Source organism: Dermochelys coriacea, chromosome 23 (genome assembly GCF_009764565.3).
Source record: "Dermochelys coriacea isolate rDerCor1 chromosome 23, rDerCor1.pri.v4, whole genome shotgun sequence".
Lineage (NCBI taxonomy): Eukaryota > Metazoa > Chordata > Testudines > Dermochelyidae > Dermochelys > Dermochelys coriacea.
The window spans coordinates 13,770,245-13,795,266 of record NC_050090.1 but is presented as its reverse complement, the minus strand read 5'-3'; the positions used below and the strand labels follow the sequence as shown (position 1 = coordinate 13,795,266).

The 25,022-nt window shown below is 60.4% G+C and overlaps 4 protein-coding genes across 4 annotated transcripts in view; 3 read left to right on the top strand and 1 right to left on the bottom strand.

Moving 5' to 3' along the window:
• The window catches only part of LOC119847133 (immunoglobulin superfamily member 1-like), a 660,993-nt gene that overhangs the window by 127,742 nt on the left and 508,229 nt on the right, over positions 1-25,022 (top strand). The window lies entirely within an intron of this gene.
• LOC119847459 (leukocyte immunoglobulin-like receptor subfamily A member 6) overlaps positions 1-25,022 on the top strand; it is a 652,437-nt gene that overhangs the window by 119,186 nt on the left and 508,229 nt on the right. The window lies entirely within an intron of this gene.
• Positions 1-25,022, top strand: part of LOC119846912 (immunoglobulin superfamily member 1-like) — a 615,137-nt gene that overhangs the window by 110,823 nt on the left and 479,292 nt on the right. The window lies entirely within an intron of this gene.
• Positions 6,619-25,022, bottom strand: part of LOC119846859 (immunoglobulin superfamily member 1-like) — a 597,460-nt gene continuing 579,056 nt past the window's right edge. Inside the window, exon 15 of the mRNA XM_043501160.1 lies at positions 6,619-6,951. Within this exon, the coding sequence (XP_043357095.1) occupies positions 6,769-6,951 (183 nt within the window). The 3' untranslated portion in view covers positions 6,619-6,768. The remainder of the gene's footprint in view (positions 6,952-25,022) is intronic.

Here is a 25,022-nt window from a genome sequence, read left to right as displayed (position 1 = left end):
CATAGGGGGTGCTCGGGGCCGGCTGGCTGGGCTCTGATTGGCAGGCGGGGCTGGGTAACCCCCCCCCCGCCCGGCTCAGGGTGATTCCTGGAAGTGTGCAGGGCACTGTTGGTAAAAGGGAGGGGATGTTCTCCGTGGTCCCTCCCCCTCGCTGCCTGCACGAGGCTGAGGGACACCGGGGGGGGGCAGGGCTGGCTTTCCTCCCCTTTCCCTCCTGGGGGGGGGGGAGTCCCGTAACTCCCCCGCCCCCGCCAAGAAACACACAGCCCAGGCGTTAACCCTTCCGCGCAAGCACAGGGGACAGTCACAGACCTTCCCAAAGGCTGGGAGCGGAGCTCACCTCCCCATCTGCCCCTTCCCCCCCCACCGCCCCCCTGCGTCCGCCCCGACCGCTCCCCTCTCCCACCTCCTTCCCCCGTCTACCCCTTCCCCCCCACTGTGCCCCCCGACCGCTCCCCTCTCCCACCTCCTTCCCCCTCCTCCGTCTACCCCTTCCCCCCACTGTGCCCCCCGCGTCCCCCCGACCGCTCCCCTCTCCCACCTCCTTCCCCCTCCTCCGTCTGCCCCTTCCCCCCACCGCCCCCCTGCGTCCGCCCCGACCGCTCCCCTCTCCCACCTCCTTCCCCCGTCTACCCCTTCCCCCCCACTGTGCCCCCCGACCGCTCCCCTCTCCCACCTCCTTCCCCCTCCTCCGTCTACCCCTTCTCCCCACTGTGCCCCCCGCGTCCCCCCGACCGCTCCCCTCTCCCACCTCCTTCCCCCCTCCTCCGTCTGCCCCTTCCCCCCCCACCGCCCCCCTGCGTCCGCCCCGACCGCTCCCCTCTCCCACCTCCTTCCCCCGTCTACCCCTTCCCCCCCACTGTGCCCCCCGACCGCTCCCCTCTCCCACCTCCTTCCCCCTCCTCCGTCTACCCCTTCTCCCCACTGTGCCCCCCGCGTCCCCCCGACCGCTCCCCTCTCCCACCTCCTTCCCCCTCCTCCGTCTACCCCTTCCCCCCCACTGTGCCCCCCGCGTCCCCCCGACCGCTCCCCTCTCCCACCTCCTTCCCCCCTCCTCCGTCTGCCCCTTCCCCCCCCACCGCCCCCCTGCGTCCGCCCCGACCGCTCCCCTCTCCCACCTCCTTCCCCCGTCTACCCCTTCCCCCCACTGTGCCCCCCGACCGCTCCCCTCTCCCACCTCCTTCCCCCTCCTCCGTCTACCCCTTCCCCCCACTGTGCCCCCCGCGTCCCCCCGACCGCTCCCCTCTCCCACCTCCTTCCCCCTCCTCCGTCTACCCCTTCCCCCACTGTGCCCCCCGCGTCCCCCCGACCGCTCCCCTCTCCCACCTCCTTCCCCCCTCCTCCGTCTACCCCTTCCCCCCACTGTGCCCCCTGCGTCCCCCCGACCGCTCCCCTCTCCCACCTCCTTCCCCCCTCCTCCCTCTACCCCTTCCCCCCACTGTGCCCCCCCGCGTCCCCCCGACCGCTCCCCTCTCCCACCTCCTTCCCCCCTCCTCCGTCTACTCCTTCCCCCCACTGTGCCCCCCGCGTCCCCCCGACCGCTCCCCTCTCCCACCTCCTTCCCCCCTCCTCCCTCTACCCCTTCCCCCCCACTGTGCCCCCCGCGTCCCCCCGACCGCTCCCCTCTCCCACCTCCTTCCCCCTCCTCCGTCTACCCCTTCCCCCCCACTGTGCCCCCCGCGTCCCCCCGACCGCTCCCCTCTCCCACCTCCTTCCCCCCTCCTCCGTCTGCCCCTTCCCCCCCCACCGCCCCCCTGCGTCCGCCCCGACCGCTCCCCTCTCCCACCTCCTTCCCCCGTCTACCCCTTCCCCCCCACTGTGCCCCCCGACCGCTCCCCTCTCCCACCTCCTTCCCCCTCCTCCGTCTACCCCTTCCCCCCACTGTGCCCCCCGCGTCCCCCCGACCGCTCCCCTCTCCCACCTCCTTCCCCCTCCTCCGTCTACCCCTTCCCCCCACTGTGCCCCCCCGTGTCCCCCCGACCGCTCCCCTCTCCCACCTCCTTCCCCCCTCCTCCGTCTACCCCTTCCCCCCACTGTGCCCCCTGCGTCCCCCCGACCGCTCCCCTCTCCCACCTCCTTCCCCCCTCCTCCCTCTACCCCTTCCCCCCCACTGTGCCCCCCCGCGTCCCCCCGACCGCTCCCCTCTCCCACCTCCTTCCCCCCTCCTCCGTCTACTCCTTCCCCCCACTGTGCCCCCTGCGTCCCCCCGACCGCTCCCCTCTCCCACCTCCTTCCCCCCTCCTCCCTCTACCCCTTCCCCCCCACTGTGCCCCCCGCGTCCCTCCGACCGCTCCCCTCTCCCACCTCCTTCCCCCCTCCTCCGTCTACTCCTTCCCCCCACTGTGCCCCCCGCGTCCCCCCGACCGCTCCCCTCTCCCACCTCCTTCCCCCCTCCTCCGTCTACGCCTTCCCCCCCACTGTGCCCCCCGCGTCCCCCCGACCGCTCCCCTCTCCCACCTCCTTCCCCCTCCTCCGTCTACCCCTTCCCCCCCACTGTGCCCCCCGCGTCCCCCCGACCGCTCCCCTCTCCCACCTCCTTCCCCCCTCCTCCGTCTACCCCTTCCCCCCACTGTGCCCCCCCGCGTCCCCCCGACCGCTCCCCTCTCCCACCTCCTTCCCCCTCCTCCGTCTACCCCTTCCCCCCACTGTGCCCCCCGCGTCCCCCCGACCGCTCCCCTCTCCCACCTCCTTCCCCCCTCCTCCGTCTACTCCTTCCCCCCACTGTGCCCCCCCGCGTCCCCCCCGACCGCTCCCCTCTCCCACCTCCTTCCTCCCTCCTCCCTCTACCCCTTCCCCCCCACTGTGCCCCCCCGCGTCCCCCCGACCGCTCCCCTCTCCCACCTCCTTCCCCCCTCCTCCGTCTACTCCTTCCCCCCACTGTGCCCCCCGCATCCCCCCGACCGCTCCCCTCTCCCACCTCCTTCCCCGCTCCTCCCTCTACCCCTTCCCCCCCACTGTGCCCCCCGCGTGCCCCCAACCGCTCCCCTCTCCCACCTCCTTCCCCCGTCTACCCCTTCCCCCCCACTGTGCCCCCCGACCGCTCCCCTCTCCCACCTCCTTCCCCCTCCTCCGTCTACCCCTTCCCCCCCACTGTGCCCCCCGCGTCCCCCCGACCGCTCCCCTCTCCCACCTCCTTCCCCCCTCCTCCGTCTACCCCTTCCCCCCACTGTGCCCCCCCGCATCCCCCCGACCGCTCCCCTCTCCCACCTCCTTCCCCCTCCTGCTCCTCCCCCACCACTGCCCTCCGGACGCCCCTGCCGGCTCCCCTCTCCCACTTTACATCCTTCCCCCTCCTCCTTCGTCTGCTCCTCCCCCACCACTGCCCTTTCCCCGAGTCCCCCCTGCCCCACTCCCCTCTCCCACCTCCTTCCCCCTCCTCTCCCCTCCTCCTTCGTCTGCTCTTCCCCCCCACTGTCCTCCCCCCGCCCCACTCCCCTCTCCCACCTCCTTCCCCCTCCTCCTTCGTTTGCTCTTCCCCCGCACTGTCTTTCCCCCTGACCCACTCCCCTCTCCCACCTTCTTCCCTCTCTTCCCCCTCCTCCTTCATCTGCTCCTCCCCCACACTGTCCTCCCCCCCCGACTCCCCTGCCTGCTCCCCTCTCCCATCTCCTTCCCCCTCCTTCTTCATCTGCTCCTTCTCCCCACACTGCCCTTTCCCCCTGAGTCCCCCCTGACCTGCTCCTCTCTCCCACCTCCTTCCCCCTCGTCCTTCTGCTTCGTCTGTGCTTTCCCCCCTTTCTGTTCGACCCCTCTCCCTGTGTCCTCCCCCCCCTCTTTCTTTCTTTCTTTCTTTCTTTCTTTCTTTCTTCACACTTCACATTTTCTCTCTCTTTATCTCATCCCTGAAGCCCCCCATACACACATACACGGAGGTGGGGGCAAAAAGGGCCAGACTCCCTGGCCCATCCAGGGCTCCACTAAACCGCCTGGCAGAGGAGAGGGCTGCACATTGTGGGTGCCCAGGAAATGGGGCTGAGACCCCACAAACTCATTACACACACGAGTCACCCAAGAAGGACTTTTGGTATCTACTGATCTAGGGCTGGATCTCAGCTGGTGCCCCCTAGAGGGGAGAGGCCTCCTGCCCCATTCCCCACCCCTCTGAGCCAGCCAGTCCCTGGACTGTGGCCAGATGGGAGCTGAACAAGGGATATAATGAAAAACCATTTAAAATCTGGGGGCCTGCTGGTGCCCCCCGCTGGGGGAGGGTACTCCTCAAATACCAGCCACTATCCCCCCACCTCCAATAGGGCAGTAGGCATAGTGGCCCCTGTCTCCCAGAGAGAGAGTCTGGGGGAACCTCTGCAGAACCCAGGAGTCCGGGGGGAGAATCCCTGCTATCCCCCCCACTCAGGTGTCAGCCGCCCCTGAGGTATTGGGGAATGGCCAGGGGATGTCAGGGCCCTATAGTGGAGTAGGGGGGTTGATGGATGATTGACAGGTGTCAGTAGCACCTGGCTGGGTGCTCAGTTCTCCCTGCTGCCTGTTCTCAGAGCCAGTCCCAGGGGTCCTGAGCCCTCGCTGGGTCCTCTCCATCGCCGGCCCCCGGATGCAGGCTGGATGCCTGAACACAGCCCATGGCCCTTCGCTGGGAATTCACCAACTCTCGTAACCCTCCCCTGGGGCCAGCTGAGAGCCCTCACCCCATGGGGCAGATGGGGAAAATGAGGCACTGAGAATGGATTTGTCCACAGCTATGGCAGAACTGGGCTGAGAACCCAGGAGTTCTGCCCTCCCACAATCACTATACCAAGCTCAAACGACTAGACCCTGCTCCCCTCCCAGAGGTGGGCATAGAACCCAGGAGTCCTGGCTCTCAGACCCCCCCATGGTAACCACCAGACCCCAATGCCCTCCCAGATCCAGGGAGAGAACCCAGGAGTCCTGGCTCCCAAGCCCCCCTGCTCTGACCACTAGACCCCACTCCCCTCCCAGAGCCGGGGAGAGAACCCAGAAGTCCTGGCTCCCAGCCCCCACCCCCATCCTCTTCTCTTTTTCCCCTTTCACTCCTAGCCCCCCTCCCTTCCCCACACCGTGTGCAGGAACCCTGCCCACCCCCCACGGCAGGTTCCCCTTTGGCTGCCTCTGGTTGGCAGTGAGCTCATTTCATTTCCCAGCCTGAGTGACACACACAGGGCCCCAAAGGACAGTGTGCAAGAGGGATGCCCCATCCGGCCCCAGGATGGGGACTGGCTGGCTCAGGGGGGCGGGGAATGGGGCATGGGGCTTTTCCCCTCTAGGGGGGCGCCAGCTCCCATCTGGCCTCAGGGTAGGGACTGGCTGGCTCAGGGGGGCAGGGAATGGGGCACGGGGCTTTTCCCCTCTAGGGGGCACTGACTCCCACCCGGCCCCAGGGCAGGGACAGGCTGTCTCAGGGGGGCAGGGAATGGGGCCCGGGGCCTGTCCCCTCTAGGGGGCGCTGGTTCCTACCCAGTAGTGTTGTTGCTGTTCTATGGCCTTCACGCTGGGTCTCAGCCCCTCTCCCAGGTGTCTCCCCTCCAGGCATGACACCCCGTGGTGCCACCTGTCCCCTGTTCCACCCCGAGAGAGGCCCAGTCACAGAGGTCCCTTCTGCCCCTTGCTGGGGGTGGGGGTGGGGGTGCACTGGTGGAGGGAAGAGCTGTGTATGTTGCTGTGTGTGGGGGGGTGCTCCAGGCCCACTTACCCCCCTGGCACACACAGTTGTGGGGGGGAGCCCTCCCGCGGGGTTTCTGGCTGGCCCAGTGTTTATGAGCGGCTGGTTCCTGGCAGAGGCGAGATGCCGGTAAGGCCGCCGGCTTCCTAGCAGCCGTTAGCAGCCGGAGGCACACGGCAGAATGCTAAACAGCAATCACAACAAAGGCCATGTGCCGGGGGGGGAGCTGCCGGCCACTCCCCAGAGCCCCCCCATTGCCATCAAAGCACCCTTCCCCCTGCCCATGAGGGATCTCCACCCCCACCCCCGTTTGGCCTTTGGTGTCAGTGCCACCTAGGAACCCGGAGCTGAGGCCTGGCAGCTCAGTGCATGAGTGGGGATGGGAATGGGTTTGCTAGAGCAGCTCCCCCACCCCTGCCAGGGCCAAGGGGGGGGAGGGGCTGCCAGGGGGATGTCAGAGTGCGGGGCGTATGTTTGTGTGTCCTGGCCACCCCCTGCTGGAGGGAACCAGGAATGCCCTGCTCTGTGTCGTAGCCCCCACACTGCTCCCAGCTAGCGGGGATTCCCCGGTTGGCGCAGCGGCTGGGCCCGGGGCCCCGGTGGGGAAGTGCCAGGTGGGCAGGGGGGCTGGAGCGCCAGGTTATACTGCTTCCGGGCTGGCCGTTCTCTTCTCTCCTGCCCGTGCCACTCGGCCAGCTCGGTCCCTGGACCCGTCCGGTTCACAGCCATCGACTCTCTGGGTGGAACAGAGGGGTCACGTCCCAGTGCTCGGCGAGGGGTCCCTGGATACCCAGCCCCCGCGCTCCCCCAGGTGAAACACACACTCCCGGCACAGGTACAGGGGGGCTGCGGGGTGCCCGGAGGGGCTGGTTTATGGTTCTGTGTTTATTACAAATCTGGAGATTAACAGGATACAAAATAACACAAACAGCCGCCACGCCGTGTCCCCTCCCCCTCCTGGCGCTGAGCCCTCCTGGCCCCCCACCCATGGGGCTGGGTGGGGCAGCACCAGCTGGAGGGAGGGTTACGGGGGGGGCTATAAGCCGAGCCCGTTCTCTGGGGGGGGGAATCAATCTGTCACCCCCTGGTGGCCGTCGCTCCCTGCCCCGTCGCTCTGATGACCCCCCCTGCGTTCACGCTGTGGGGGCCGCCCCTGCACCCCGAGGGCTCTGCCCGTCGGGCCCCCGGCTCACGTTGATGGCAACGTACAGGACGGGCTCGGGGGCAGGGGCCGGACCCCCCCGCTTGGCCTGCAGCACCTGGACGTCCAGCTCAGCGTAGGTGAGTCCCTCGGCGCCGGGGTTGGGCTCCTGGGGCTGGGAGGGGAGAGAGGCACCAGGGTGGGTGGGTGGGTGTGTGTGTGTGTGTGCGCCAACACCAACCCCCCCCGACTGTTCTGATCCCAGCCACTAGGGGGCAGCAATGCCCCCCACAGCACCGCCCCCCCCCGTGAACAGTTGCTCTGACACACTCTGTCCTGTCCAGCAGGGGGCTCCTGAGAGCTGCTCTTCCCCATGCCCCCCAGGGAATCCAGGAACACCCCCCCCCGCCCGCTCACTCCAGCCCACAGAGCCCCATGGGGCAGAGATGAGGGAAATTCCCTCACCCTGGCAGCTGCCCCCCATGGAATTCCGCTGACCCTCCGCAAATCTCAGCCGAATGCAAACGTTTGCAGGATGGTTTGAGGGGGTCAAGGTGAGTTTGGGGGGTGCAGGGTCAGGCTCTTATTCTCTGTGTTCTGGGTCTCCCGCCCCTCTTGTGGGGGAGCCTCGTTGCTGATCCCCAGCTTTGGTGTCTGCCCTGAGGGGCATGGGGGGGAGATCAGGCAGAGTCTGGGGGGCCAGCGTCAGAACATGGGGACCTGTGCAGGGCTGGATGGTGGCTGGCCGGGGGGAGTCTGGATGGTCCATTGGTGCTGGGGGGGGTGGTGAGGAGTGGGGGGCACTTACCAGGACATCCAGCTCCTTTTCTTCGCCGATGAAGGTATCTGTGGAATAGAGACACCCCCCCCACACACACACCCCGGTGAGCAGCTGGGTCCAGATCAGGGCCCCGGGCCCAGCCCCCATCTGAGCCTTTTGCAGACTGGCCAGCCTGCCCCACAGCGCACTGGGGTGGGGCAGGGTCACTAGCCCCATGGTGCAGCAGGGGAAACTGAGACTCAGAGTGTGGGAGGGGTGCCCCCAAAGGTACACAGTGAGTCAGGGCTGCACCCACATCAGCATTAACCCCCGCCCCCCCCAGGACACGGCCCCTGCCAGGGGACACCCGCCCTTGTCCCCTGCTCCATGGCTCCCCGTCATGTGTGACTTACAGACTGTGGCTGCAGCCTTGGACTCCCTATAGGGAGAAACAGAGAGAGAGATAGTAACAGAACCCAGGAGTCCTGGCTCCTAGCCCCCCCATTGTAACCACTAGATGCCACTCCCCATCCCGAGTCGGGAAGAGAACCCAGGAGTCCTGGCTCCCAGCCCCCCTGATCTATCAATTAGATCTCACTCCCTTCCCCGAACCCTCCCCTCCCTGAGCTGGGGAGAGAACCCAGGAGTTCTGGCTCCCAGCCACCCCCAATCTAACCATTAGATCCCACTCCTCTCCCTGAGCTGGGGAGAGAATCCAAGAGTCCTGGCTCCGAGCCCTCCTGATCTAACCATTAGATCCTAGTCGCCTCTCTGAGCTGGGGAGAGAACCCAGGAGTCCTGTGTCGTGGGGCAGGTAGATCACGGGTGGGGAGCAGAGCTGGGGTCTCACCTGCTCTGTCTTGTGGCTGGTGCTTTCCCTGCAGGGACATGAAGCAAAATCGTCCATGAGTCAACCTGGATCCCCATGTACCAGCCCTGCGCCTCAGCCCTATAGGGCAGCTGGGATGGGGGGCCCAGGAGGGAGTCCCACACACCGCTCTGCCCGGGGAGCCCCGCCCCCTCCGGCTGCGGAGCCTGGATACCCTAGAGACAGGTCCCTGCCCCCTACAGCACAGCGCCCCCTAGTGCCCTCCCCGCCCTTCTTACTGCAGCACAGCGCCCCCTCCTGCTGCCCACGGGGTCTGGGGCCAGTTCTCACTGTCAGGGGAGAGCGCCCCCTGCTGGGCCCCTGCCCCACCCCCTGGGTGTCCTTCCCTGTCTCCCATCCAAGCCTTGACCCCTTCCCAGCCTGGCTTAGCCGCGGCTTTAACCCTTCCCTCGCTGGGCGGGGCACTCACTTCCTCCGGTTCTTCCTCGGGCACTTCTGGAGCAGAGGAAGGCCAGGAGGAGGAGGAGGAGGAGGAGGCTGGCGGCCGCCGCGCTCACCCCGGCGATGATGGGGTGGGTCAGATCCGGTGCTGCGCTTGGTTCCGATCCACCTGGGAAGCAGCACCAGGCCGGGAGCGCCGTGAGAGGCTGGTTCGTTACCTGCTGCCCCAGGCCCTCCCCCTCGAGGACCCAGGGACCCACAGCAGAACATGCTGTGGGGCTAATGTGGGGGCAGGAGCAGAGGGATCTGGGTAATAATGGTCAGGGGGTTCCCTCCCAAAGGTAGAGGGCTGTACTGGGGTGGGGGCAGGGTGTGTGGGGGGGTCTACCTCAGGCCCCATGCTTGTGAAGCCAGCTGGGCCCAGATTCTGCAGCATCCGCCCTCCTGCCCTCGGGTCCTGCCCCTGTCCTGGAAATTTCTCAGCAGCTTCAGCTCACTTCTGCGTAGGAACTATATGGGTGGGGGGATGGCAGTGGGAGGGGGCTTCTGGCCGGAGAGGGCGCTTTGAGATCATTGGGAGAACTGTGCCCTGGTGAAGTGATCAGCAGCGGAAGACGTAACGGTGCTGTCATTGCAACAGCCATCATTAGGTTCCAGAGTCAGCAATATATCACTCTGAATCAGTGGGTTCAAGTGTTAACATCATGTCTATCTGTATTCATAGGTTCCAGGGATAATGCCACACTGGGCCGCACCCCTGCGAAGGGGGATCCCTGCTTCTGAGCCATTCCCCAGGGCTGTCTGTAGACTCAGGCAGACAGACGGGATACAGGGGATCATTATCCCTGGTGCCGTTCTCCTAGGGGGATACGCACCAAGCTGTGCCCCACACGGGTGCCTTTGTGGTGCCAGTGGGCAGCATAGCAACCCAGTTTGTGGGGCCCCCGAGGTGGGATTGTTTCCAGGGCTGGTTTGATGTTGATTACCCCCCACCAGCCCCGGTACCTGGCCCCATGGTGCCTGGGTGGGTGGAAGCTGGCGTTGTTCCTGACTGAGTTGGGTCAGTTCCCTCTGAGATAACAGAACCAGCATCTGTCGGGGCGGGGCACAGGGGTGAGAAAGCTGGAGCCCTAGTGTCTGTGGTTAGTTATACAGGGACCCTCTCCTCCCCGCAACCGGCAATGGTGGCTTTTTCCTGGGCTGAGCTGACGTCCCTGGGGAGAGGACGTGACCCAGGGATTCGGGCCGGCTCAGCGGCCCTGGGATCCCAGAACGGGGAGGATCGGCCCAGCGAGACCCTGAGCGCAGATACAGCCCCTGCCTGGCTCCACAGAAACTAGAACCAAAATTATTACTGACTAGTATTAATCACCAGGAGCCCCCGTTGTGGGCCAGCTGCCCCGTGTGCTCGGAGCTGTATGGACACACGACACAGAGACAGTCCCTGCCCCAGCCAGGCGCCATTCACCCCTGGAGTCACTGCGGAGCAGGTCTGGGCGCGGCTGTTCCTATTTCGGAGGAGGAATGTCCCTGTGTCTATAGAGCTACAGGAGAGCTCGTCTGCCCAACGGGGCTGTATCGAACCAGGGGGCGCGAATTCCGACAGCCCAGACTCGCTCTGAGATGACCGGGGGGGTTGGGAATGACACGGGATGCAACATTTGGGTCCAGGTATCACATTGACAAGGTCTTAATGCATCTTTCTAAGCATCACCAGACATGCGCACATCTGTCCACCACCCTATGTTCCCAAGGACCCACATCCCCACCGACCCGTGGCCTTCCGTCCCCATGGATCTATCCATCACCCTCTATATAGAAGAATTGAACCCATCAGTTCTGTCTGCAGGGACCATCCCCATCCAAGCGGCCCGAAGGCCCCGTGGGCATCTGAGAGGGGAGCCCTGTTCCTTGGGGGATGAATTGTTCCATTTCTACCACTCACCTTCTCCCACCGGCTCTGGGACAGAAGCGGGGGTCCAGCTGCTGGGGCCCAGCTGGGTCAGTTCCCTCAATGGGATGCAAACGAGCATGAGCTGGGATGGAGAAGGGAGGGAACCGAGCCCCAAGACATCAGCCCTGAAACTCCAGCAGCTGCTGCCGCCTCCTGGCTGGGGAATCCCCCAGTGACTCTGTCCCGCTCCCCATCGGGGCGTCCCTTCTGCTGGGTCCAGGGCTCAGGCCAGAGCCTGGCCCTGAGCATCCCACTGTGGCCAAGACCCCCTGAGGGTCCGGCTGTGGGTGGGGCTGCGCGCGGGGATGCCAAGCCAGGACCCTCACCTGCTACCACCAGCTGCACGGGGTCGCTGGGCTCCGACCAGATGGGCGAGTCCCACTTGGTGCCATATTGGCAACTGTAGCTCCCTCCATCTCCCCGGTCTGTGGGACCCCTGGGGTGAGGCTGTCCGTTGCGGGGAAGCTCTCCCAGGCTCTGTCCCTACCAAGCAAATCTGGCAGTGACACCCTCCCCCCCGCATATGAAATGAATCTGGGGAGGTTTCAGATGGGGCATTCGCTTTGGGGATCTGCCCCCTGTCCCAAGCAAACAGCCCCTCGTGGTTCCCCCCGAGGGTGGCTCCTTGGGCTGCACAAACCTGCTTCTGGGGGGGTTGATGGCGATTTTCTGCCCCCAGTACTGGTACCTGGCCCCGCGCTGCCTGGGCGGGTGGGAGCCGGCGTCGTTCCCGGCTGAGTGGGGTCGGTTCCCTCTGCGGGAATAGAACCAGAATCTGTCAGGGGCGGGGCACAACGGAGAGAAAGCTGGAGTCCCGGTCTCTGTGGTTGGTTATACAGGGAACCTCTCCTCCCCACAAGCAGCAATGGTGGCTCTTCCCTGGGCTGAGCCGGTGTCCCTGGGGAGAGGATGGGACCCTGGGGATCCCAGAATGGGGAAGATCGGCCCAGCAAGACCCTGAGCGCAGATACAGGCCCTGCCTAGCTCCACAGCAGCCGGAACCAAAATCATTACTGACTAGTATTAATTACCAGAAGCCCCTGTCGTGGGCCAGCTCCCCCATGTGCTCGGAGCTGTACAAACACAGAGACAGTCCCTGCCCCAGCCAGGCGCCATTCACCCCTGGAGTCACTGCGGAGCAAGTCTGGGCGTGGCTGTCCCTATTTCGGAGGAGGAACGTCCCTGTGTCTATAGAGGTACAGGAGAGTTGGTCTGCCCAATGGGGCTGTATCGAACCAGGGGGCGCAAATTCTGACAGCCCAGACTTGCTCTGAGATCACCAGGGGGGGTTGGGAACCACACGGGATTCGTCATTTCGGATCCAGTTTTCACATAGACAAGGTCTTAGTTCATCTTTCTATCCCTCACCAGATGTGCTCCCATCTGTCCAACGCCCTATGTTCCCAAGGACCCACATCCCCACCGACCCGTGGCCGTCCGTCCCCTTGGATCTATCCATCACTCTCTATATCAGAGGTGGGCAAACCACGGCCCGTGGGCCACATCCGGCCTGTGGGACCATCCTGCCCGGCGCTTGTGCTCCCGGCCGGGGAGACTGGCCCCTGGCCCCGCCCTGGCAGCCTCAGCTCGCTGTACCGCCAGCGCTCTGGGCGGCGGGGCTGCGAGCTAGTGACAGGTGTAGTGGATTAAATTGCTCCCCGTAGGAATGTGCTACATACAGAACACCAGGACTGGTAGCCCTAAATCGTGCACAGTAAGTAGCACATTCCTACGGGGAGCAATTTAATACACTACAGGGGGAGCGACGGAACCGAGCACCCAGCCACTGGCCCTGAAACTCCAGCAGCTGCTGCTGCCTCCTGGCTGGGGAACCCCCCAGTGGCTCCGTGCCTGCTCCCCATCTGGGCGTTCCCTCTGCTGAGCCTGGGCTCAGGGCTGTAGGGCTTAACCCCCGAGAGAGATTGTGGCTCCCGAGAAGGGCTGTGGCACTGAAGGGGTTCCTCCCAGGGACCGTGGGGAGCTGAGAGAGTACAGGCCTGTGGGTTTGTGACCACGTGGGCAGAGCGTGGAGATGGCCTATAACCATCTCCTGAAGAAGGACATTGTAGAGCTGTGCAGAGAGACGGCTGCGCATTGGAAAGCTCACCAAGGCACAGCTGATTGCTCAGTTGGAAGGGAATGGTCGCTCTAAGGAGCCAGGTTCCTGGCCCAGCTGAGGCCATGAGAGAGGCTGGGAGCAGCCGGGCATCCCCGAGACCCGTGTCCCTGACCAGCAGGGGGTCTCCACCCAGCTCCCCATGGGTGGATCTGAGACGGATGGAATTGGAGCGGAGGTTGAAGGAGTCTGAAGACTAGGAGAGACAGGGAAGGCAGGAGGCAGAACAGCAGGAGATGAACTGGTGGTGGCGGAACTGAGAGGCAGAGGGACCCGTCCAGGGGTGAGTGGGGATGGACCCTGGGGTGCCAATTCCACAGGGAACCTCAACACTAAATTGCTGCCCTAGGTTAAGGAGGGGGGAGATAGAGATGTGGGTCTTGCTGTCTTTGGGAAGTCTGGCAATTGGAACCAGGTTGACCCTGCAGAAAGGCTCCGGTGTCTAGCCCCCTTTCTGGGTCCCAAGGCCATAGAGCTGTTTAGCCAGATGGGCGGGGTGGCAGAGTCGCTCCCATTCCTGGCCCCAGCATATATGTCTGCGTGGACTCTCTGGGGCTCAGGCCCCTCAGACCCCCAGAGGGAGTGGAAGGTGGTGGTCAATGGGGAGAAATTCCTGGAGTGGCAAGATCCTGGGACAGAGAGAACTGTTGTCAGCCCCGCGTGGTGTAGCATCAGCCATTATTAGGGTACAGAGTTAACTGTGTCAAATGGAATTGGTAGGTTACAGAGTTAACACAGGTTTCAGAGTAGCAGCCGTGTTAGTCTGTATTCGCAAAAAGAAAAGGAGTACTTGTGGCACCTTAGAGACTAACAAATTTATTAGAGCATAAGCTTTCGTGAGCTACAGCTCACTTCATCGGATGCATTTGGTGGAAAAAACAGAGGAGAGATTTATATACACACACACAGAGAACATGAAACAATGGGTTTATCATACACACTGTAAGGAGAGTGATCACTTAAGATAAGCCATCACCAACAGCAGGGGGGGGAAAGGAGGAAAACCTTTCATGGTGACAAGCAGGTAGGCTAATTCCAGCAGTTAACAAGAATATCAGAGGAACAGTGGGGGGTGGGGTGGGAGGGAGAAATACCATGGGGAAATAGTTTTACTTTGTGTAATGACTCATCCATTCCCAGTCTCTATTCAAGCCTAAGTTAATTGTATCCAGTTTGCAAATTAATTCCAATTCAGCAGTCTCTCGTTGGAGTCTGTTTTTGAAGCTTTTTTGTTGAAGTATAGCCACTCTTAGGTCTGTGATCGAGTGACCAGAGAGATTGAAGTGTTCTCCAACTGGTTTTTGAATGTTATAATTCTTGACGTCTGATTTGTGTCCATTCATTCTTTTACGTAGAGACTGTCCAGTTTGGCCAATGTACATGGCAGAGGGGCATTGCTGGCACATGATGGCATATATCACATTGGTAGATGCGCAGGTGAACGAGCCTCTGATAGTGTGGCTGATGTGATTAGGCCCTATGATGGTATCCCCTGAATAGATATGTGGACAGAGTTGGCAACGGGCTTTGTTGCAAGGATAGGTTCCTGGGTTAGTGGTTCTGTTGTGTGGTGTGTGGTTGCTGGTGAGTATTTGCTTCAGATTGGGGGGCTGTCTGTAAGCAAGGACTGGTCTGTCTCCCAAGATCTGAGAGAGCGATGGCTCGTCCTTCAGGATAGGTTGTAGATCCTTGATGATGCGTTGGAGGGGTTTTAGTTGGGGGCTGAAGGTGATGGCTAGTGGCGTTCTGTTGTTTTCTTTGTTGGGCCTGTCCTGTAGTAGGTGACTTCTGGGTACTCTTCTGGCTCTGTCAATCTGTTTCTTCACTTCAGCAGGTGGGTACTGTAGTTGTAGGAATGCATGATAGAGATCTTGTAGGTGTTTGTCTCTGTCTGAGGGGTTGGAGCAAATGCGGTTGTATCGTAGCGCTTGGCTGTAGACAATGGATCGAGTGGTATGATCTGGATGAAAGCTAGAGGCATGTAGGTAGGAATAGCGGTCAGTAGGTTTCCGATATAGGGTGGTGTTTATGTGACCATCGCTTATTAGCACCGTAGTGTCCAGGAAGTGGATCTCTTGTGTGGACTGGTCCAGGCTGAGGTTGATGGTGGGATGGAAATTGTTGAAATCATGGTGGAATTCCTCAAGAGCTTCTTTTCCATGGGTCCAGATGATGAAGATGTCATCAATGTAGCGCAAGTAGAGTAGGGGCATTAGGGAACGAGAGCTGAGGAAGCGTTGTTCTAAGTCAGCCATAAAAATGTTGGCATACTGTGGGGCCATGCGGGTACCCATCGCAGTGCCGCTGATTTGAAGGTATACATTGTCACCAAATGTGAAATAGTTATGGGTCAGGACAAAGTCACAAAGTTCTGCCACCAGGTTAGCCGTGACAGTATCGGGGATACTGTTCCTGACGGCTTGTAGTCCATCTTTGTGTGGAATGTTGGTGTAGAGGGCTTCTACATCCATAGTGGCTAGGATGGTGTTTTTAGGAAGATCACCAATGGACTGTAGTTTCCTCAGGAAATCGGTGGTGTCTCGAAGATAGCTGGGAGTGCTGGTAACGAAGGGCCTGAGGAGGGAGTCTACATAGCCAGACAATCCTGCTGTCAGGGTGCCAATGCCTGAGATGATGGGGCGTCCAGGATTTCCAGGTTTATGGATCTTGGGTAGCAGATAGAATACCCAGGTCCTGGCTCCAGGGGTGTGTCTGTGCGGATTTGTTCTTGTGCTTTTTCAGGGAGTTTCTTGAGCAAATGCTGTAGTTTCTTTTGGTAACTCTCAGTGGGATCAGAGGGTAATGGCTTGTAGAAAGTGGTGTTGGAGAGCTGCCTAGTAGCCTCCTGTTCATACTCTGACCTATTCATGATGACGACAGCACCTCCTTTGTCAGCCTTTTTGATTATGATGTCAGAGTTGTTTCTGAGGCTGTGGATGGCACTGTGTTCTGCATGGCTGAGGTTATGGGGTAAGCGATGCTGTTGGTGATGGCTTATCTTAAGTGATCACTCTCCTTACAGTGTGTATGATAAACCCATTGTTTCATGTTCTCTGTGTGTGTGTATATAAATCTCTCCTCTGTTTTTTCCACCAAATGCATCCGATGAAGTGAGCTGTAGCTCACGAAAGCTTATGCTCTAATAAATTTGTTAGTCTCTAAGGTGCCACAAGTACTCCTTTTCTTTTTAGAGTTAACACAGTGTCTATCTGGGTTGGTAGGTTCCAGGGTTGACATCCCGCTGGGCAGCACCCCTGTGAAGGGGGAGCCCTGCTTCTGAGCTTTTCTCCCGGGCTGTCTGCAGACTCAGGCAGACAGACGGGATACAAGGGATCATTATCTCCGGCTCTCCATCTCCATCCCTGTTCTCCCAGGGGGATACGTATCAAGCTATGCCCCACACAGGTGGCTTTGTGGTGCTGTTGGCCAGTACAGCACCCTGGTTTGTGGGGCCCCCGGGGTGGGGCTGTGTGTTAGGGGGAAACTCTCTCAGCCCTACCCTCACCAAGCCAATCTGGTATCTGTCCAATGACACTCCGTCCCTCATATGAAATAAGTCTGGGGTGAGTTCAGCTGGGGCATCCGCTGTGGGGATCTGCCCCCATCCCACCCAGACAGCCCTTCATTGCTCCCCCCGGGGGCAGCTCCTTGGTCAACACAAACCTGTGTTGGTGGGGGTTGATGGCGATTTTCTGCCCCCGGTACTGGCACCTGGTTCCACGCTGCCTGGGTGGGTGGGAGCCGGCGTCGTTCCCAGCTGAATCAGGCTGGTTCCCTCTGTGGGAATAGAACCAGCGTCTGTAAGGGACGGGGTATGGGGATGAGAAAGCTCGACCCTGGTGTCTGTTGTTAGTTATACAGGGAACCGACGTCCCTGGGGAGAGGACAGGACCCGGGGATTCGGGCCTGCTCAGTACCCCCAGGATCCCAGAACAGGGAGGATCGGCCCAGCGAGACCCTGAGCGGAGACACAGCCCCTGCCTGGCTCCACGGAAACCGGAACCAAAATCATTACTGACTAGTATTAATCACCAGGATCCCCTGTCATGGGCCAGCTCCCCCGTGTGCTCGGAGCTGTATGGACACACGACACAGAGACGGTCCCTGCCCCAGCCAGGTGTCATTCACACCTGGAGTCACTGCGGAGCAGGTCTGGGCGCGGCTGTTCCTATTTCGGAGGAGGAACGTCCCTGTGTCTGTAGAGCTACAGGAGAGCTCGTCTGCCCAACGGGGCTGTACCAAACCAGGGGGTCCTAATTCCAACAGCCCAGACTCAGTTTGAGACCCCGTGAGTGCCCAGCTGGGTGTGGGGCTGGGAGCAGGGACACTGAGCCAGGCCCCCTCACCTGCTATCACCAGCTCCATGGGGCAGGAGAAGACAGGCTATGAGACACAGACCCCAGCACGGTCACTGCACCCCATCCCCACAGCCTGGCTCCAGTAATGAGGCCAATATAGGGGGCTGCAGGGAGAGAGTCTAGTGGATATTTTTCCCATGAATCCAAGACCAAGAGAGCTGGGCTAGTGACACAAGAGACCCTGGGGCCCCCCCACCCCTCAGCAGGGCAACGGCGTGGATCCATCTGACAGGAGCCCATGGCGGGGTGGCTGGGGCAGGGGAAGGAGAGGCCAAGTGGACCTAGAGGCCAATTGGGTTTTATCTCCATCAGCTGGGGAAGGAGGAATCAGTTCAGTGGCGAATAATCACAAGTGAATCAGAGTTCGCTGGTGTAGCAGGAACTGCTGTGTAGGTGTGACGTTATTGACATAATCTGGGACCATATAGATCATCATTGCAACCAAGGTCCTGTAGTGGCACCAAATCTTATATAAAGGGGGTCAAATGAGGTGTCTAAGACAAGGTTATGGTTTGCGGGTTAGGAATATGCTGTCTATATGTGTGTATCATTTTGTAGTTGAAGTTATGACTATTGGCTCTATACGGTCTGTATTTCAAACTTGTGCTATGCTTCTGGGTGACGCCCCAGACAAGTTGGTGTCAGCTCTGCCTAGCCTGCTGGATGGCCCATTAAGGACCATCAGCGATACAAGTGACCCATTGAGAGAAGGCAGACACGCCTTGGGACTCAGCAAGGCAGGCAGGGACCTGCCTATGGCAGAACTCAGGTTTTTCCAGGCCATGTGCTGGAGAACTTGTCTTTGGGACAAAGGAAGAAAGACCACATGGCAAGAGACTATAAAAAGCTGCTGCAGCTCCTCCATCTGGTCTTCAATCCTGCTTCTGACCTCTGGAGGGACTTTGCTACACTGAAGCTCTGAACCAAGGACTGAAAGACCCATCCCAGCTAGGGATGTTCTCCAGAGACTTGATTTGAACCTGCAGTTTATTCCATCACTGCTGCAATCCTGAACCAAGAACTTTGCCATCACTGGATGTAATTGACTCCATTTAACCAATTCTAGCTCTCATCTGTATCTTTTTCCTTTTATGAATAAACCTTTAGATTTTAGATTCTGAAGGATTGGCAACAGCGTGATTTGTGGGTAAGATCTGCTTTGTATATTGACCAGGGTCTGGGGCTTGGTCCTTTGGGATCAAGAGAACCTTTTTTCTTTTACTGGGGAATTGGTTTTCATAACCATTTGTCCCCATAACGAGTAGCACTGGTGGAGATACTGGGAAACTGGAGGGTCTAAGGGAATTGCTTTTGTGACTTGTGGTTAGCCAGTGGGGTGAGACCAAAGTCTGCTCTGTTTGGCTGGTTTGGTTTGCCTTAAAGGTGGAAAAACCCCAGCCTTGGGCTGTAACTGCTCTGCTTTAAGCAATTTGTCCTGAATTGGCACGCTTCGTTGGGTCCCGCCAGAACCAGCTTCAATACAGTAGGGTCAGACTGGGAACTATTGCTGAGCTTGCCTGAACAGCAACTACCATTCGCTGAATTCAACTCACTTATGGGCAACAATTTACATTCATGGAGCACCAGGAAATGGAGTTAGCACGTCCAAGGCACTAGGCCAGACTCCCCCGCGCTACGTTCCCTTCGCGGTTTCTCTGTTCTTAGGCTGGTTTGTTGTATCTTGAGCCATCCCCTTGCCCCGTCTCTGTTTGCTGTCCTGAGTTCCAGCTCAGATACCTGCAGCTCTTTCTCCAGGCGATGGTTCGGCTTCTCAATTGAACAACTGTCCCTCCGCTACTTTTTCTAGAGTCCCTTTGCTCTCTGACCATTTCTCTCTTCCTGTCGCTGCATCTGAAGGTGCTGGGCGGATGTTTTGTCAGTACTATTGGCTTTACTTTTGCTACAGCTCACTTCCTCCTCATTTCTTAACCCCGTTTCTCTTTACTCAGAGATTATTTCTATCATGTTTCATTCGTGCTTTACTTCTCTTGTGGTTTTCTAACAATATCTTACGACTCTTTTTTCTTCGTGTTTCACTGCATGGTTCTTCCAGTAACTTCCTCCCTCCTGCCTCTGTCTGCCGCCTCCTGTTCCTGCCATCTCTGTCCCTGCTCAACGGGACTCTCTCCCTGCCAGCTCTCCGCCGGGCGCCCTTCGATGACACAGCTCGGCCACCGGGTCCCTTTCCATTGGCTCCCTGCTCGCTGGGTCCCTTCATTTCTGGTGCCGTTGCTCCTCGCTGGTTGCTGGTGTCTCTCTCCCATCGCTGGGCAGCCTCCCTCCAAACTCTACCAGCCGTTTTCCCCAGGAGCGCTGGGGGCGGGGGGAGGAACCGCTGTCCCCCGCTGTTTTCTTTCTCTCCCCACCACAAAAAAATCCTGCCCCAGGCTCGAGCTGCCCCCACTTCTGCTGCTTCCTTGGGGGTCTCCCCACAGCAGCTGTTTTTAGGCCACTTCTGAGCAGCCACCGTGTGCAACTCCCACTGCGCTTTAACCCGACAGCGCCCAGCCCAGGTGGGCATCACCCAGCCAGCCCTGGAACGCGGTCACAGGCTGGGGGCAGGGCAGCCCCTAGGCCCCGACTCCTCTGTGCATCCCCGGAGCGGGAGCAGCCGGGGGAGCCTCCCCCTGGGAAAGGCCCCTGCTTTGCAGCTGCCCCTGCGAGCAGGGCCGTGATCCCTCTCATTTTTTACATCCATGTGTGGAATGAATTTTGTTATGTGCATAGAAAGGTGCTTTGTGGCGGGGGTGGGGCCCAGGGGTTTGCAGTGTGGGAGGGGACTCAGGGTGGGTGAGGGCTCCGGCTGGGGGTGGGGGCTCTGGGCTGGGGGCTCTGCGCTGGAGCTGGGGATGAGGGATTTGGGGTGCAGGCTGCCCCAGAGCTGCGGCGGGGAGAGAGAGGACTCCCCCTAGCCCTCTCTCACTGCAGCAGCCCAGGGCTGGGGGCAAGGTGCCTCTCCCTGGCTGCAGCAGCTTAGCGGGAACTTAGGGGCAGGGATCCCCCCTCCCTCGGCCCTGAATCTTCAGTGGCTGCTGCTCCCCCCTGGCTGGGAACCCTCCAGTGACTCCGTCCCCGCTCCCCGGCCGGGCGTCCCCTCTGCTGGGCCCAGGGCTCAGGGCAGAGCCTGGCTCTGAGCATCCATCGGTGCGAGCCCCCCGTGCATCTAGCTGGGTGTGGGGCTGGGCCCCCAGATGCCAGGCTAGGTCCCTCACCTGCTACAATGATCTGCACAGGGTCGCTGAGCTCCAAGTAGGTAACTGGGTCTGTTCTGTCGCTATAACGAAAGGTGTAGCTGCCCCCATGTTCCCGTCTGGCGCTGGTGATGGGAAATTCAGCCTCAGAGCCAGCAGGGTCCGTGTACATCGGATGGTTCCTGTCTCCATCCTTGTGGAGGAGGATCCTCATGCCCAGGTGCTGATGCCGACACTGGATGATGACGTTTCCCCCCATGGGGATCACCCCACCGGGGCTGACGGAGATGGAGGGTTTGGGGTAGGACTCCTCTGGATTCACAAACAGGCAGTAAGTCAGGGTGACACAAACCGCATCCGTCTCATTCAATCCTCTGCCCGTCTGTCGCTCCAGCGTTTTCCCCCCCGTCCATCCCTGGGGTGCAGGCCCTGCCCCGTGACTCACAGCTGGGGAGAGACACAGCGGGGGGAAAGGAGATTTCCAGTCTCAGATTCCTTCATTTCTCCAGGGTTAATTCAGTCAGTCAGGAGTGACTCCAGATTGAGCCCGGGGGCTGAGATCAGAATCACCCTCCTGTTTTTCTAACATTGTAGCCCAGCGGCAGCTCTGTTGGGGTTGGGCTGAACATGGATTATTCTTCAGAATATTCTAAAAACCACGTTTACTCCAATTGTCTGGCAATTTGCTGTACACACAGGAGCGCCGGGTGGGGTTTGTGGGACAAATCTGAATCCTTTGAGCAAAGGCTCCGAAAAACACGTTTGCAAAATCCCCTGGTTGTTCTAACATTTTCCTGCCCACCCCCGGGGCCCAAACTCCGGCTCTGTTCCAGCCCAAACCTCTCTCAGCTGCTGGGGATTTAGCTCCGCTCTGCCCAGTGCCGGGGGCCCCTTTGGGGACGGGATATTTCCAAAGCCGTTCAGGGGATGTTCCGAACGCTTGGTCGGGCTGAGCCTGACCTAAGAGCAAAGCAGTGACACATTTGTGTGCAGCAAGCCGAGGGTGAGACACAACGGTGCCTTGCTCCAGTCCCTCTGCGTGTCCCCTTCTTACAGCCCTGCTCTGACTGACCCATTCCCCCGGGCTACGGCCAGCTCCCTGGGCACAGTTTGGGGGTGCTGCGGGGTGGCTGGTGCCTTCAAAGTGTATTTCCTGGGGGGCAGAGCTTTGAGTGCAGGGGAATTCACGCTGTGTGGTGCCCAGCCCTGTAATGAGCGGGGCGATGTCTCAGTCCCCACTTCTGGGTGTGGAAGGGAGCACGGGTCTGACAGGATCATCCCTTTGTGGGATCTGCACCCCTCACTCCCACCCATGTTCCTCGTCCTTTATTTGGAAATTCCCCCAGCTGCCCCATTCCCCACAGATACTCACGTCTGGACACCCCGCTCCGCCCAGCCAGCCAGCAGCCTGGAAAGGAGATGGGCCATTAGGGACCAGATCCCAGAACAGCTGGATCCTACACCGTGGTCTCAGATCCTTCCCCCCCATGGACACACGCCCTGGTCTCAGATCCCCCCACCCCATGGACACACGCCCTGGCTGTCTCCGATACTCACCGAGGAGGAGGATGGTGAGAGCAGATGCCATGATGGGGGCAGTGAGTGGCCACTTAGCGCTGCCGCCAACACCCCGGTGTCCAGCTCCACCGAGACCCAAATAAGGAACTTACCTGCTGGCTGCCGCTACAGGAAGTCGACGATGTCTCGTCTCTTCCTGTGGCCATCAAATGTTGTCTCTAATCTGCAGGTGAAATCTAGTGCATTGAAAGTAAGCAGAGGTTCCTTCAAAACCCAAGCAACCCAGGGACCATCAGCCTGACCAAGCGTCATGCAGCTCCCAGCTTGTCTGTGTCTCTGTGGAGAGGGGGGACAGGTCACCCTCAATGCACCCTGCAGGCTTGAGGAAGGTGCATCAAGCTGAGAGCCAGGAGACCACGGGGTCTGGTCTTCAATCTTCCACTGACCACGATTTCCATGAAAATTCCATCCCCTTTTCATTCTGGGTTCAAGCCCAGCTGATGACCCAGGTAGGTAACGTTAATACATGATCATGCAATTAAAGGCTGGCATTATAATGGACCTGCATGAGGGGGCACACTTAAGGTCATTCAGAAAACCTTAACTGTGGCATTTCCTGGTGCTGGAGGGTTTGACTCTGCAGCCTTCCCGCTCAGCCTGCCAACCTGCCCACCTGCGACACGAGCCGTGGCACTGTGTGAGGAGCAGGTGTGATGGGGGACGCCTGGGTTTGCTGCCCCTTGGGCCATAGCTGAGCGGGGATGATGGGTTTCCACTGTAATGCCTGGTTCTAAGGGGCTTTTCTCAGCGTGTGAATTAAATCAACCAGGTTCGAAAGAAAACAGGAGGAAGAGAAATTACATCCCGGGTCCCCAACGAGTCACCAGCTGGGAGAGATCCAGTGACCTTCTAATGCCTTCTGCAGAGACCCTGTCCCTGAGCTGGAGGAGACACTGTCAGTGGTTATGTGGCCAGGCCCCGAGAGAGGGACATGACACAGGCTTTGTTTATACACCATTGGCTGGAGGGCAGGAGAAAGCTTGGGGGTCAGGGGGCTCCATTCCCGGCTCCGGGAGGGGAGTGGGGTCTAGTGGTTAGAGCAGGGGGCTGGGAGCCAGGACCCGGAGGTGATGGTTGCGCCATCACCTGTCCGTTCTCACACAACGCTGGGTAACGTCGGGGGCACCGCGACTTGGGGGCAGCATTAAAGGTGCTGCAGGAGCCCGGTCGGATGGTCCCAATGGGCTTAACTCCCCCACCCCTGCTCACCTGCCACCCCCCTCAACTGCCCAGGACCCTCCCACCACAGCTGCTCTCGACGAGCAGCAGATTCGCCCACAACTAATACCCCTCAAATTCTGCCTGCCCCCCATCTCCCATCCTGCCCCTTGACCTATACCCCATCGAATCCCCCCGAGCCTGCCCACCACGGCCCCTCCCTCCTCACACCCTCATCCCCTGCCCTGTTTCCCCTCAAATGCCCATCCCCCGCCCTCAGTTAAGATGGCCGCCATCCCCAGTGTCCCCAGTGGGCTTGGCGCCAGGCAGTGGAATATGGGGCGGTGGGAGAATGTGGGAGAACATTGGGGGGTGGTGGCTGATGGGTAGGAGCTGAGGGGGGCAGGGCAGTGGCAGGGAAGGGGAGACAATGGAAGTTGCCCCCCACGATTGGGAGGTGCCTGGGTTCCCCCCCTCATGGCAATTTAAGGGTGATCTTTCCCATGGCCATGGGGGGTACTGGGGGGGGCAGTGCCTGCCCCTGGCTCACCCCCTCCCTCCCAGCCAGCCAGAGGTGCCCCAGCTCAGCCGGAGTTTTGGCCGAAAAGCAAATCCCTTCACACACACCCCATCCGCCAACCCCGTCTCTGTGAGGGGGGAGCCAATCCCCATCCCCCCCATCCTGCTCACCCCCCTTCCCCTTCCACCTCCTCCCCCTCTCCCGTCTCCCCTGAAACGCCCATCCGGTCACCAGCACCCACCCACCTGCCCCCTTTCTGTCTCCCCTCATATTCCTGACCCCACTCCCTCCCCGATCTCAGCCCCCATCTCCCGTCTAACCCCTACATCCCCCACAACCTTGGCCTGTACCCCAAATTCCCGGAGCCCTGCTGCTTTTTGCAGAGGGTCTCACAGGCCCAGAAGGCTCAGGGGGGTTGGAAACTCTCCCTCGCCAGCATCACACAGGCCGGAGGCCGGGGGGGCTCCTTTCAAACCAAGCCCCTGGTTCTACTCGGCTCCTGGGCAAACCCCCAGCAGCGGCCGTTCAAAGGCAAAGCTTTTGGGTTAAACCCACAGACAAGGAATCAAACCCGGCCTGTCTATTGAAACGGGAGCTGAGCAACCGCGGCCAACAGCCGGAGTCAGACCAGCTCCGAGTCCCGCTCCTTCGGGAGTCACTGGAGCAGAGCCGCTTGTTTCCAGAACAGCCGGGCTTTGCGAAGAGGAACCGGTTAATTTCACTCTCCGGACAGACGGGCAAGTCGGCCGCTGACCCCGCTCCTAGTGTAAGTGGGGGAAGGGTCCCGCTATTGTGGGGAACTTTCCTGGCTTATACCCGCCCCGGTGGGATTGGCTAGCGAAAGGATCTGAGTCCTCGCTCCCACTCCCTTTACCCAGAGACCTGCCTGAGCTTGAGGGCTCCCCTTCCCCCCTCCCGTGTGGCAGAGTCCTCGTAACCCCGGCAAGGCTGGGCCCTGGATCCCTGAGGGCTCAACCCCCAGTCTTGTCGTGGTCACCTAGGACAGGGGCGAGGTTGTCCCCACTCCGGGGCACTCTCTTTGCACCACAGGATTCCCTGATCCACTGTTCATTACATAGAGTTCAGAGCACGTACAATTTATTAAACAGCAACTCATAAAAAATAAGTAAAAATGGGGAAGATGAAAGGAAACAAATGACCCTGCCCTGTGGGCACGGGGACACCACAAACAGTGTCTCTGCAAGGGAAAGGAAGTTCACAGTCTGTTCCTCTCACATTCCACGTCTCTTTCCCAGGCCCTGGTCATGCCAGGGTGATTACACGGTGTGACAATCTGTATCTCAAAGTAGCACCGTGGAGCCCCCTTATTCACCACTGCGA